The sequence below is a fragment of the Strix aluco genome, chromosome 22, assembly GCF_031877795.1.
Source record: "Strix aluco isolate bStrAlu1 chromosome 22, bStrAlu1.hap1, whole genome shotgun sequence".
Classification (NCBI taxonomy): domain Eukaryota; kingdom Metazoa; phylum Chordata; class Aves; order Strigiformes; family Strigidae; genus Strix; species Strix aluco.
The window spans coordinates 2504677-2518691 of NC_133952.1; the positions used below are offsets into that span (position 1 = coordinate 2504677).

The 14015-nt window shown below is 37.6% G+C and overlaps 1 protein-coding gene across 1 annotated transcript in view; it reads left to right on the plus strand.

Moving 5' to 3' along the window:
* Window positions 1-14015, plus strand: part of CFAP74 (cilia and flagella associated protein 74) — a 49200-nt gene that overhangs the window by 12960 nt on the left and 22225 nt on the right. Inside the window, exons 11-20 of the mRNA XM_074848464.1 lie at window positions 2-212; window positions 1120-1302; window positions 2083-2238; window positions 3322-3440; window positions 6555-6621; window positions 7059-7148; window positions 9067-9240; window positions 11124-11298; window positions 12618-12730; window positions 13559-13681. Of these exons, the coding sequence (XP_074704565.1) occupies window positions 2-212; window positions 1120-1302; window positions 2083-2238; window positions 3322-3440; window positions 6555-6621; window positions 7059-7148; window positions 9067-9240; window positions 11124-11298; window positions 12618-12730; window positions 13559-13681 (1411 nt within the window). The remainder of the gene's footprint in view (window position 1; window positions 213-1119; window positions 1303-2082; window positions 2239-3321; window positions 3441-6554; window positions 6622-7058; window positions 7149-9066; window positions 9241-11123; window positions 11299-12617; window positions 12731-13558; window positions 13682-14015) is intronic.

The window sequence follows — 14015 nt, forward strand, 5'->3', positions numbered from 1 at the left end:
GAGCTGCTAGAGAACGGCAAAAATCAAGAAAAACGGAGATTGTATCTCGAATTTTGCAAGAAAAAGCTTCTATTCACAAGCAGAAAAAAAGTCAGTCCTGTACTAAGAAAATTAAGGGTGGTGGTAAACTTGAGGGTTCTTTACTGTGGAGAATGAAAACATGGCAGTATATTGAGAAGACCTGCAAAAGTTCAGCTGGAGCGATATCACAGGTAAACAAAGGCCTAAGAATTAACTGTCTTCTGATTTATTTTGTCACAGGTGCAGGGCAGTGAATTCTTTTGCCTGTGTTTAGCACAGGCTGCAACCTAGTACCAGACAGTACAGATCAAGAGGGGAGTAATTTCTCTGTTGGATCTCTTAATGACTGTCTCCCTTTTCTAGACTGTTGATGTTTGTATGAATAAAGACATTGCCTGGTTTGCTGTGGGAGATTTTTTAAGGGCATTTGTAAGAAGAGGTGAATTTTCAAACACATGAATCACAACAGGCATCAAAACCATGCAAAGTACCCTCACTTCCTTTTTAATTACCTCCATTGCTGAGGAAGTTTCAGATTCAGATCAGCACAATAGAAATGTTTCCACTGTATTGGAAAGGCGATAGCAGTTCTCTCTACACATAAGCTTCCTGGATATTTTGGGGTTTTTTTACCTGCACAGTATTCCAGGGAGTACTGGCCTGGAAAATAGAGGTGGAGTGAATTGAATTCCCTCATGAAACTAGTGGCTTCATGCAGTCTTTAGGTATTTAAAAGAAAAGGTGTGGGGGACAGGTGTTGGTAGAAATAGTCATACTACATCAAAACAACCAAGTCCTTGGTTATCATGTGATACACAAAACATTCAGAAACTACGGTTGGTATTTTCATGCCTGAGGACTAGTTTCTAGCCTCCTATAGTACACAGTTCATGTCATATAGATGCTTTTAACATAAGATTTTGTCTGTATTTAGTGTCTTAAGAAGGGATTGCCCTAAGTTGTCATCTTTGGCCTCTGAGCTTTATAGACCTGTCACTTCGGTATTATAAAATCTCCTCAAAAACTGTTAACTGTTGAAGTAACTGTCCTCTAGTACTTTGTAACTATATCTTCAAAACTTATGTTCTTTCACAAAAGTCGCGGCGCTCTCCATCAGCTGGTTCCTCAGCTGGTGAGAGAACTGCGTCTGTAGGAGAGATTTCTGAACAAATAGCCCCCGATGTGCTCTGTGAAAGTAGTGAAGAGGAGAAATGGGGGGACGAGACCCTAATAGAACCAGAGTTCCCAGGACTTTGGAGTCAGGAATGTGACTTGCGCAAGGTAAGTGTTGTGATATCTCTTACTAGAAATAGAAAAAAAGAAAAATTTGGATGAGATCCTTTTGTAGTTGACTCATTGTAAAGTTAGTCTTTATGTTTTGACAGTATCCATAAAAGTATCTTAATGGATTAGAAAAATTTCCTTTGCCTCTCTTGTAGTTGTAGGTATCTGAAGTAACGACCCAGGCAAGTGCTGTTTTAAAAACCTTGCTTAAAAACAATTATCTATTTTTTCAGTTAAAATGCAGACATTATTACATCAGATGTAGAGATTCAGATGTGAGAATATCATCAGAGTAATTTCTGTTTCACTATTCTTGTGGTGTTTGTTCTCTTAGAGAAAATAACTTTAGTTCAGAGATATGTGAAGACATACATCACATCATGTTCACTTGAGTTTTAGGAAAACTAAACATGACTTTCTGTGGAGTTGGCAACACAGATTGCTTCATGTGTAAGCAACTTTTTTCATACCATGCTAGGCAAAGAAAAGTGTGTCTGGTCACAAAGTAATAGTATTCTGTACTCTAAATAGAAATAAATAATACACTCTATAAGAGTGGAATTGTGTAGTTAAGATCTTAAATGTTATTCCAAGGTATACTTGCATATACTGCTTTTTTGAGATGCAGAAGACCTTTAAGAGCAGACTTTATAATCAATCAAAAAGAAATAATATCCATAGATATTGCTATACTTGCATGAAAGAAGCACTGGCCCATAACTGAAATGATCAGACTTACTTACAGTCACAGTGTGTTTTACTGATGTTCCTTATTAGGTATCCAAAGAAGCAATGGATCCAAAAGTGAAAAAAGACAGTTTTGAGAAAAAAATGGAGGGATACCAAACTGGAATTTTTCACAAGCAAATAGTGTCTGGTCATGAACGTAAAGGATGTACGTTCTATAGTAAACCAAGTTCCATTCATTTCAAGGTTAGTGGCCATTCTGCACAGGATCTGTAAAGGTGATGCATGTACCTACTGTATGTGTGTAGCCATGTCTTGATCAAAGTTCTGTTGCACTGGGAAGAAAAAAAAAAATCTTGTTGTCTTTAATAGATCTCTAGTCAAACCTGAAACAGTACTTGTCTTTTTCTCTAGCGATCTCTTAGGTGGGTTATAGTCAGATTAAATAAACTACTTATGTGTAAATTATAAAATATTTCATTTACTTAAGGGAATTTAATTACTGTCAGAAAGGTGAGCAAGTGATGAAACATCTTGTTAGACTGTGTTCCATGTTTTTTAAAAGGCAGCATAACTATGACATATATTGTTTGCATATACATTATTACTATAAAATAACACCCTTCAAGAAGTCATGCCTCCAATCCCGTTAAGATTTCAGTTTGCAGGGGACCATCATATTGTACTGGTCGTGAGGAAACTGAGCTGCAGTTTATCTCTGTATTCTAATTAACAAGTGTCCTGTGAGAACGTGTAACACTGCCTGGTTCTTCTCTGCACTTGGTGCTGGTGTGGCACATCAGACAAATCTTCTGTCAGAGAAACACACCGCCAGTCAGCCTGCGGGGCTCTTGGCTGTGTAGTGAAGGTGCCCAGGTGCCCAGCGTGCGTGGTGTTCTGGTTTTATCAGGAGCTGGGAGCCTGTGCCTTGCACAGAACCAGCAGACCTCCACTGGGAGCCAGTGGCACCTTGCTCTGTGTCCAAAAAATCTGTGTTGTCTAAACTGTTAACAGCTCTCGTAGACCACGAATGTGACATCAAGTCTTTGATATTCACTGCAGCAAGACAGAGCAGCTTGGTGCATTAGCTGTTCACAGACCCAGATAAAGTTGCCCCATCCAGGAAGCATGAGTTCTGGCTTTCTAAGCTGTATGTTTTAAAAGTTCAGAGCAAGGCAATGCTTTATGGGTTTGTACAATGCTCTGCACACAGGCCTGTGATCCCAGTAGGGGCTGTGAGCACAACTGTGGTAAAAATTGGTTTTGTCATTACCTGTGCAAATGCTACTACCTGTAATTCACACCACCTGCTATGTTTCATATTCCAAGGATTTTGATGTTGGTCACATCTACAAAAAGAAGATAGCTTTGATAAACGCATCCTACAGTGTTAATTTCTGCAGACTAGTGGGAATCAGTGAATGGCTGAAGGACTTCATCAGTGTTCAGTAAGTAAAATTAACTGTAGACTAGTTGCTTGTTTTACCTTCGTACCACAACAGGAGATGTAACCAAATTTTGTAGCAAATTAAATAGATTTCAGTAAATACATCTAAATTATTATATCCCATTCTTGTGTGATGAGCAAAGGAACTGCGTCTCAGAGCTGAGGAGTACGAGGCTCACTGAGCCCGAGCTGCCAGTCGTTGGTTTCTGTAGTGGTGATAGCAAGGGCCCAGGCCTGAATCCGTGGACAGCAATATTGACCTGTGGTAACTGCCAGCCCTGAACAAGCAGAAAGCTTTTTTTCAAAAACATCAGACCCTTTTAAAAAGGAGAAAAAGATCTCTTTGTAGGTACAAAGAACTAAAAGAGGACCCAAGCATCTTTCTAGGCCACCACAGGGGCCTTTAAGCCTAGGCAAACCTCTCTCACCAGCCATCACCCTTCATAGCATGAATCACACTAATTTCCAGATTACTGCTGAAGTTTAAATGTGAAGAAGCTGATGAAGGAATCAATCTTGGAGCAAAGAGCATGTAAATTAAAGTCCTGTGGTCTTTCCCATCAATCCTTTCATATAATCCTGATGACAGATTACATAACAAAGTACTCTCCAGTTGGGAGAGATTGCAAATTAATATACTGATAATTTTATTTGATTGTTTATAAATAAACAAGTGGAAGTATCCCCAAATTGTTTCTTTTTAAGAATAATTTACTTTTTCTGGAGATATTCCAAGCCTTTTAAAATATAAAATACTACTTTTCACAACTTGCCTGTATCTAAAAAGTGAAGTCAAGAAGGTAATACATTTGCTTGAAACTGTGAAACAAAAAAAAATATTGATTGTAGTTTAGCCTTAAAGTGAAAAAATACTAAAGTTCTTGTTTGTGTGTAAGTGAAGCTTACTGACAAATAGAAGACATCAGAGCAAATTCATCTGGCTTACATAAAAAGTGAAGGTTTCAACTCTTACAGCTGACTGACCTGAAGAAACCATTTCTGTGAGTGTTGAATCATACCCCAGTGAAATCATACCCCAGTGAAATAAACAGGTTGTATTGCCACAGTAACTGATTTCATACTCCAGAGATCATTTTAAAGCTCCCTACCCACTGCTGCTTCGTAGTGATAGATTGCTCTTGGAATTTCTAGCTAGCTTGATAAGAAAAATCACAGGGCATAGGTAAACCATTCCTTGCCCACTTCATCCCTGTAAGAGTACGCTGGAATGTGAACATGCTCTTGCCTGCATGTGATCACCTGGAGCTCTGAATCCAGCTGCTGTAGAAGGTCTTGGTAAGGATGTTCAGCACTTCAGTCACAGACTAATGGAGATGCACAACTGGCCACCAGACAGCCGAGCACTTGCGCTTTTAAACTTGCTCTGGTGCTCAGCTGAATATGAATGGTGGTTTTGGCTTGTTTTGAAATCATGTATGTGGATTTGATTTTGACCCATTTATAATACATGTTTAATTTCTATTACGAAGTCTGAAGCTACTAATCTGACAAAATGAGGGTTTTTTCCTACTCTCAGAGTGATTTTTTTTTTTCTCATTTAGTATGTTGGACAACTACATACTTTAAATCAGCACCTCTGATTTGTGGCCAAAACTGAAACAACCCTTTCTGAAAGGTCTGAGTCTTTCCTTGAAATAATTGCCTTTAAAGTACTCTCCAAAAGACATTAAACATCAAGAATTGTGAATAGACTGAGTCAATGATTTTTCGATGTCTGATGAATTCAATTTTTTTTCAAATAAATTGGTTGCCCATACATTTGCCAGATAGATAGCTAGCAAAAATAATCTATAGATCTTATTATCCATTGTTATATTATTAATTTGAGCAGGACAGATCAGATTTGTAGACACTGATCTTATGCTGTATAATGCTTATCTCTTCTCAAGTAGAACCAGACATAAACTGTTTGTTCCAAAATAGTTTTACCGAGTATTTTGAAAATACCCAGTCCATCTAAACTGTGGTAGTGTCAGCTGTCCTCTGAATCACTTACACAGATCGTTATGGACGTAATGCTTGAGAACTGTTATCAGTGACAGATGCTATATTTGCTAATAAAAAGCTATATTCTAATGGTTAAAATGAGCATTATTACATCTGTGTGCAGTGGGAGTCTATTCTCAGCAGAGTGGTTCTGTGTGTTTGGCAAAATATTAATATTTTATCAAGGTGACATTTGAAATAGAAGGAGCTATTCCTTCAAGTCTTTCTCAGGAGAAGCTGCTAGTGATCTGTTCTGAAGGTCAATATACAGGTGCTTATTTCCCTATTCACATTTCAAGTTCCTGAATTCGTAACAGCGCTTCCCTTTTCTGTTTGAAAATGTTTTATCTTGCTTTTGTTTTGATAAAATTGTGATTAGCCTGTATGTTTTGTGTTTTGGTACGGCCCGGTTTGCTTAGGTATTCCCATGGCTGACAACATGTTGTTGTCCATTTAATCTGGCTTCCCTTCTGGCTCTGTCAGGCTGACCAGGTCTCCTGTAGTGCCTTCATCTCATTTAGAGTGCAGCTGTGAGATTTCTTCTCTTCTGACGGGCATTTTGTTTGCATTGTGGAGACCATGAAATGAGACACTGAAATGAGTGGCAGTTTCTATTCAAGATAATTTTGATACAGTTTGCAGCAAGCAGCACATTATCTAATCATCTGCATTCACCTTTGTTGGTTTACCTCTTCATTTCCCGCTTGGACAGGGCAGATGTTACATTTTGAGCAACACTCAAAATGGAGACTGGGAGAAGACTGCTTCCTCATTGTTAGAACAGGTGACCGGGCCACCCTGATCTTGATATTGTTGTGCCTCAGCTTCACCTGTTTGGCTTCAGGCTCTTGCCTGTAGCATGAAGGCAATAATTCTTGCCTTTTAAAAGCACTTTAAGACTTTGAGTAAAACCTCAATAAAGAATCACCCTTTGCAGTTTTACAATTACAGCAGGGTTCTGTAGCTTTTCATTAATCTGTCACTCATTCTGACTTTTCTAAGTAATCCAAGTAGGGAAAAGAAAAAAATCTGCCATTGTTACCACAATAGGAGCTGGATGTTTCATACATAGCCTTAATTTGGTGTTTTATGTTAATTATCTCCATAGGTTTGACCCTCCTGGCAAAATGCCTGCTGGAATGTCCTGTGAAATCTTGGTAACATTTAAGCCAATGGTAAGTGCACGTGAATGCTAAATTACACAGTGATAAGAATCCTAGTGTAATCCACTAGTCTGATTAAAAAACATCATTAATTTAATTTCCTAACTGTTAACAAGGAAACAAACTGCATTTCTAGAAAAGGTACTGTGGTACTTGGTTAACTGTGTGCAGGTTCAAGCTCTGTTAAATTGTAGTAAGATGTTTTAAGGGTGCATTTTCGAAAGATTCCTGGCACTAAGTATTCTCAGAGTATGTCTCGAAATTTGCTCCAAACAAAAAGTTTTTTAATATTGCATAGCTAAAGTTAGCCAGGCAGTTATCAAAGACTGTTTTAAAGTGGAAATGTAGAATCTATAGAGATACATTTTAAAATGTTACTCAAAGAATGAGTGAAAAAGTTTTTCATCAGACTACATAGGCTAAATCTTTGCAAATTACTTGTTTTCTAGATAAATGAAAATCTGGAAGGAGAAGTCATGTTTATGGCACAGACAGGTTCTTTTTCTGTTCCACTGAAATGTACAGCCAAGAGATGCATTGTAAGTGACTTTTTTTATGTTCAGAGTCAGTATAACAGTGATCGAAAATGTGGGATAGCATAAACATTGAAAATATTTAGCAAGAAGTATTTATATTGCCTTCTTTTTTTTTTTTCCTTCTAAATGGAGAGTCTCTTTCCAGAAAATTATTCATTCCTTAGCTTCCTGGGTTACACTGAGATTTATACCACATTATCTTAATGGATTTACTTAACCATGAGCTGTAACTTTAACTTCAGAGTGGAATTAACTGAAGTAGTTCTGGTTAGAAATCAAGGACACAGTGTTACATTGTGAATGGAGGGAAGAGAAATGGTGGCTGGAAATGAACTATCTTTTTCTCTTTGTAATTTTTGGAAATCCCATCCCAGACCTGCAGTAGTTCATTCTTAACTTTAATTTTCTATGTAGACAAAATATCACAGTATCTTTCTATCCTTTCTGACATTTATAAAAAGCACATAATCTTTCTTCCAGCATCTCAAAATCTTTTGAGAATTCTATATAAAATTTTAACCAAAGAACACAGTTTTCTTACTATTAAAAGATGAAACTACAGGCAGCACTAACTTTTTTAGATATCTTCACTTCCTACGAGCTAATTTGAAGAAAGAATTTGATAAAAGCAACAACTTGGTTTCTAAATTACTTCCTTCCTAGCTAAGAGCACCTTTGGCTTTACAGGCCAAAAGAAATTACAGATGAGAACATATAATGCTAGAGGAAAAAGATTATGCAAGGAGACACCCAGTATCAGAATAAGACTGGCATTGCAAAATTTGGGATATACTGGAAATACACTTAACAAAAAATTAAAAGATCATTCTAAAAAGGTTTTAGACATATGAATGTCTTCCTGGAGTTCGTAGTATTACGTTTCAGTAAATTGTATGAATAAGATTGCACGTAAAGTTTTTTTACTGGATTGCACATTGAAACTTTTGTGCACAGGGAAATGAATCAAGAATAATCTGTTACACAGAGAATAGAAGAGGGAAGTAACTGAAAGGTAGTGCACTATAATTATTACATTAGCAATCTAGCAAGGTATTTACGGATGTTCTTAATTTTAAGCACTTGTAGGAAGCTAGAATGATATCACATCAACACTGCCTGCTGAAATCTGACTCTGTATAGGATTGTATATGGTTTTCAGTCAGAGGACCTTGAAGATGAGAATGCACAGTGCAGTAGAAAGCCAGCACGTTCATCTTTGATCAGAGGAGTAATTTCCTTCACCTAGAGAATTCGTACCATCATTCTGTGCTAATTATGCACAAGAACTCCTGTTCATTATGCCCTGAGAGTGGGAAGAGTTCAGCTGTAAGCAGGATACTAGCAAGCAACCAAGTTGTCTTTGTCTTTTTTGATGCTTGAACTTGAATTGCAAGTGTTTTGTTATCATATACCCAGTTACAAAGTCATTAAAAATTCTATATGAAGTAGTGTATTACTTTTCAAACTGGTTATAAACCATGGTAGCTCAAAGAAATAAGGCAACATGTGTTATAAACTTGTACGTAATACGTCACAATATGATGTTAAATGCTGCTTGCATCTCAGCTTGAATGCTAATAAAACCACTTTACTGTAACACAAGAGCAATAATGTTGAATTGGTATGGAAATATTACCTACTTCCAGAGTAAATTCCTGAGGACTTAATGCAAGCTGCTACTATGAACAGAATTTAACCTGTTTTTTCCATTGTCATATAGTGGACTGAAAAGGAAGTGGCTCAGTTTAACAAGAGTTGGCTTCTACAAAAAGGCAGGATACCCACAGTTCATGTTATTTGATACCATCTTTGAAATTATAATAAGAACTTTAAAGTCCTATTCTTGAAAAGGTGGCTGCTCATTCAACTGACATTACTGACTATCTAGGACAGTCGTAATTAATGGTTTATCTTCTCACAGCTGGCACTAGATAAAGAGCTCATTGACTTTGGCAGCCATGTGGTGGGAGAGACAATTTCACGGACCATCAACCTGACAAACAGTGGAGCTCTGGGAACAAGATTCAGAGTTCAGACATCAGTGGGTGACAGTGGTACACACAGAGCAACAGCAAAATCTTCTCCTGGAAGAATGGTAGGTTCAGAAGCATTTCCCTAAATTGATAGAAACATTCTGCTTTGCAAAGTGTGGTAGAGCCATACAGAATCCTAGAACAGCTCAGGTTGGAAGGGACTTCAGAAGATCATCTGGTCCAACCTTTAGCAGTTTATGTTTGGGTTGGCATATCTTAATGCAATCTGTTAGACCCCCAAATATCACAAGACAAATTCAAAACCAATTATTTGGGGGTGGGAGGGAAACCAACAATGATAATTTTTTTGAACATTTTTAGTCATTTATGTCATGATTCCTGTTTTTTCCACATCCATGAAAATTAGGAAAAAATACTTCAGTTAAAAGAGGAGATTCTGACAGAGTCATTTAAAATTCCAGCTGCTGGACTTCAGAAAAAGGCCCACTGTTGCAAAACTAGCAATAAATTAATGAGAATTGGGAGCACTAGCCTGTGATCTTCCTTTAACAATTCAGAGCTGATCGTTTCAATTTCGTATCAAAGAAGGACAGTCACAGTTATTGACAAGCTGTTGTTACAAGGGAAGAAGTTGTCTCAGTCAAACTAAGAATTACATCAAAGGCTGTTGCCTGAAAACTATATAATAAATAGTGTTAAAAGAATTGAAGGAAGATCTCTCAGGTCAATAGTGGAACGAATGCAAATGTCTGTAATATCATGTCCTGTGGAATGTCCTGGAACGAAGCAGAGACTGTCAAAACGTACCAAAGCTCAGACACTTGGTGCAGAACTGACAAAATGTGTGATGTTAGACCTGATAGTGATTGCTCCTACACCTGCCAGTTTCAAAGTTGACAGAAAACTGAGGAATCCTAACAGCTGTGCTCCTCCATGTAGCAGATAATTTCAAGTGAAAAACACTTCCAAAGCAAGCATGTGTACGATCATCTTTCATGTCATCACTGGGGGGCAGATTTTTGAGAAGACTGAACAGCTTAAGTCTGAAGACAGACTTGTTCCTTTTCTAAATAAATTGTGGATTTTATTCTTAAAATGGGAAATCTTCAAATTAAAAAAAAAAAAAAACAACAAAACAACCAAAATAAAACAAAATCAAACCACCATCCACTGTGGTAGGAACCTGTGCTTTGTAGTTCCTGTGTTACAGAATATCATTACTGTAAATGTTCCTTTTTCCTCAAGTGTTGCATTGGTAGTACCCATAAATGAGAAGATTTCAGAGGTCCTTGACCGGAGAGAACATCACTTCTAGGTTGCATACCTTTGTTATGAAGTGCCTACACGTTCTTGTAAATGCAGTGCAGATACTTCATCTTTGTTCCATCAGTGCAGTCTTTAATTTCTTTGATTGTTGAAGAGCAGTTGGCTCAGATGGTTTTCAAAATCTCTACTTGATAAAAGGGCTGACCTCTCTTTTGAAATGCTACATTCAGTCGTATGTACAAGTGAAACTGCTGAGCTGTTTGCTGTGGTTTTCACCTCTCGTACTATTTTATAATAAAAGTGTTGTTCAGACAAAGAATTTGTGAATTAACACCATCTGTATCCATGGTTTTCCTTCTGTATTCTATCTTTTGTAGGTCTGTAATAAACAGAAGCTAGTTTTAGCAGACTTAGTTTTGACATAGAAGTGCCTGTGTTTCCCCTAGTAAAATGTTAGTTCTGTTAATGGTAAAATAACTGACACTATATTGTATTGCTCTCATTACATTATTTACCTGTTTTGGGCAGCCAGCAAAAACGAAATCTGTTCCTTGATAAACGTCTAGTAGAATGTGCAGTTTTAGAAAGTGCAACACATTTCTCCACACGAAACAGTCGCAAGAAAACACAAGTCTGATTTGCAACTGCTTGATAAAATTGGAGCTGGTGCAAGCTAGATATCGTCACAGTAAAAAACATTTTTTCTGTTTTCTAATAGGTTACTCAACATTTGAGTGACTGTGCCCCTGAAAAGAAAGTCAGCGATAGTCCTGTGACATCTGAGGTTGAAAAGAAGGAACAAATTTGTCCTGACCGTAGTGAAGAAGTGACCTGCTGTGTAGCCCAGGTGGAGCAGCAGAGGACAGAGACAAGCCCCAGCGGTAGTTCCCCAGGTAAGATGACTATTTTAGAAAGCTGGCACTGCAGTTTCCCAGGCTAAGCACTATCCATTTATAGAGTTTCCTGTAATGAACTATGGAATTCAGTTTGCGAAGTTACTCAGTAAATTAAGTAGTTCATCATTCTAGTAGTAATGTTCTATTTCTTTGTATGCTGCCTCACAAAAAATGACTAAAAATAATGTACTGACACCATTATATCAAAAGCAGCAGAGAATCTCGCTTCTCATTAGCGATCAACAATTCAGTCTCAGAAGAATACAAAAACCAACTAGCTTACAGAAACTGCAAAATTGTTATCATCGTTCTTGTCTCAGCAACTGAATACCCACTTCTCAGAATAGAAATCCACATGACAGGTTTATTTTTACAGTCTGTAATTCTAGGAACAAGGAAGCAGAAAGATGAACCTTCTCAGACATTTTCCATCCCATTCCTAATGTTTACTATGTGCTTAATAAAATCCAGTCTTGTAGAAGAAAGACTTTCTTAATTTTTTTATTATCTGTATTCTTTAACATTTCTTCTGGATATTGATTATTCCAACTGCAGGAAACTAAAAGTCCCATGATAAGGTTGTGGGTGGTTTTTCTTTTTAAATCTGGGATCTGTATTGTGAAATGGAGTTATTCCATAAATCATGGTGTAGGTGTCTTCCCAGAACACATGCCTTTAAAGATGTTTTCAGACCTTAAAAAAAAAAAAAAAAAAAAAAAATTCTCTTGCTTTGGCTCATTAACATATCTCATGATGCTTTGATCTTTTTCCTGGTTAATGTGAAGCCTTTGGTGGCCAGTTGATTACTGCCATATAGTTCAGAGTTAGCTTTGTCTCTCTGGTGATGGCACTTCAAAGTCCTAGTGGGAGACTGTTTAATTAAAAGGTACTTATTATTGCAGTTGTTTTGAAATTAAAGTGAAGCAGCACTTCCACTTGCTTTGCAGGTCCTCCTGACTGCTTTGCTTTGTCCTACTGAAATTGTTCTTAAAGTCCAGTTCACGCTTTCAGCTGAATTTGCATCTCTTGATGTAACAATCTTTATTGTTATATATATTTATGCTGCTGAAACACTAATATTGTTATTCTGTAGTGGAAAGCTCAGGTGCCCAAGGTAGACTTAGACAAAGGGCAGAGTTGTACAGCCAAACAGAAATTTCCTTCTAGACGTTTATATTTCCCTATCAGCAGTACACATGATTGGATTTGCAGTATTGACCAAAATCATTACACTTCTCTGATATTTTTGTTTAGTGAATAGATGCACAAATCCAGCATTTCGTGGCGTTTTGTTTGTGTGGGTTTTTTTTCCACAGAACAACTTGGTCAAGATGTATTAAATTCCAGATCAGATCTGGACACAGACAATGCACATAATTTAGTGGAACTTTCTCCTGAAGAAACACCAGTCGAAATTATGCTTGGAAAGGTAACGAATATCCTGAGATACAGACCAGGTTTTCACTAGTCTAAGCCTACATCAAATAAATTGCTTTGGCTCTGGTGGGAAATGCTTAAGTACATGATGAATTTCAAGCACACTGGCCTTCACTCTATCACAATTAATTCTTAAAATGAAATTGCATGACACATTTGCCCTTTCTTTTGATCTATGAAGACTTATTTGAGCTGAAAGATTCTGTATACATTTACATTCCCCATGATTTAATTTTTTTCTTTTTTTTTTTTTTTGCCAAACATTTTTCTGCTGTGTTGTTTTGTGGTTAGACAAAGTCTAGTGACAACACAAAAGACGGGTTAGGAAGAATGTCTGGGCAATGTCAAACTTGAGCCCTATTAACAAATCTGGGTATGAGAGTCCAGACACGAGTTCATACTAGCATTTACGGCCTCTGCCTATGCGTACAAAAGGCCGGTGGACTTAATGCTCCAATCAGTAGAGCAGATCTTGGAGTGGCAGCCCAAGACAACTTCTCTGTGTTTGTTACATGTTCACCAATATATGATGGGAACACTTTGGTAAGCCATGTCACCTGGCTGTCACACGGAGTCTTGCAGTAAAAGGAGACTTGGTGAGGTTCTCGCTGTGCCTGGTTGTGAAACCACGAGCCATGCCAAGTCTTTTCCCCACAATAAACCTCCTAGGGAGCTACTGATATGGATTTTTCCCTTGCACAGTGCATTCATTCTAGTTACAAAGAAGGTGTAGTAGAGTGTTTGTAGCCAACTACAGTAATTTATAGCCAACTACAGTAATACAGTCATTTTCATTAAAAACATGTTCCTTCTTGTTCAGGTTACTGAAGGGGAAATTGGACCCTTCAGCTCAGTCAAGCTTCAGATTATCTTTGTCCCGGCTATCCCTGGGGATGTGCAGGCAGAGTTTGTGATCATGTTTGACAACTCAGACTGCAAACCAGTGAGTGATTTTTATGCAAGACTTGCTTCAAAACACTGTAGAAAAAGAGTTTTAAATCCTCCTACTTCTGCTTTTCCCAATAATTAAAAGAGCTCAGAATCCTGTATTAGAAACAGGAGAAGGAGGTAGAGGGCAGGTGTGTTTCTGAACATGGTAAGAAATAACAGTGAGGTACCATGGGATTATGTATCGTGTGGTTTGATGGGAGGTGACTCTGTAAATCATGGCCCTTCTTTCTGATGCAGTGTGGCTATTAAACCTGTTGATTCTGTTTAAGTCCTATGCAAATAATCCTGATATTCCTGTTTTATCAGACATCATACTGGAGCACATC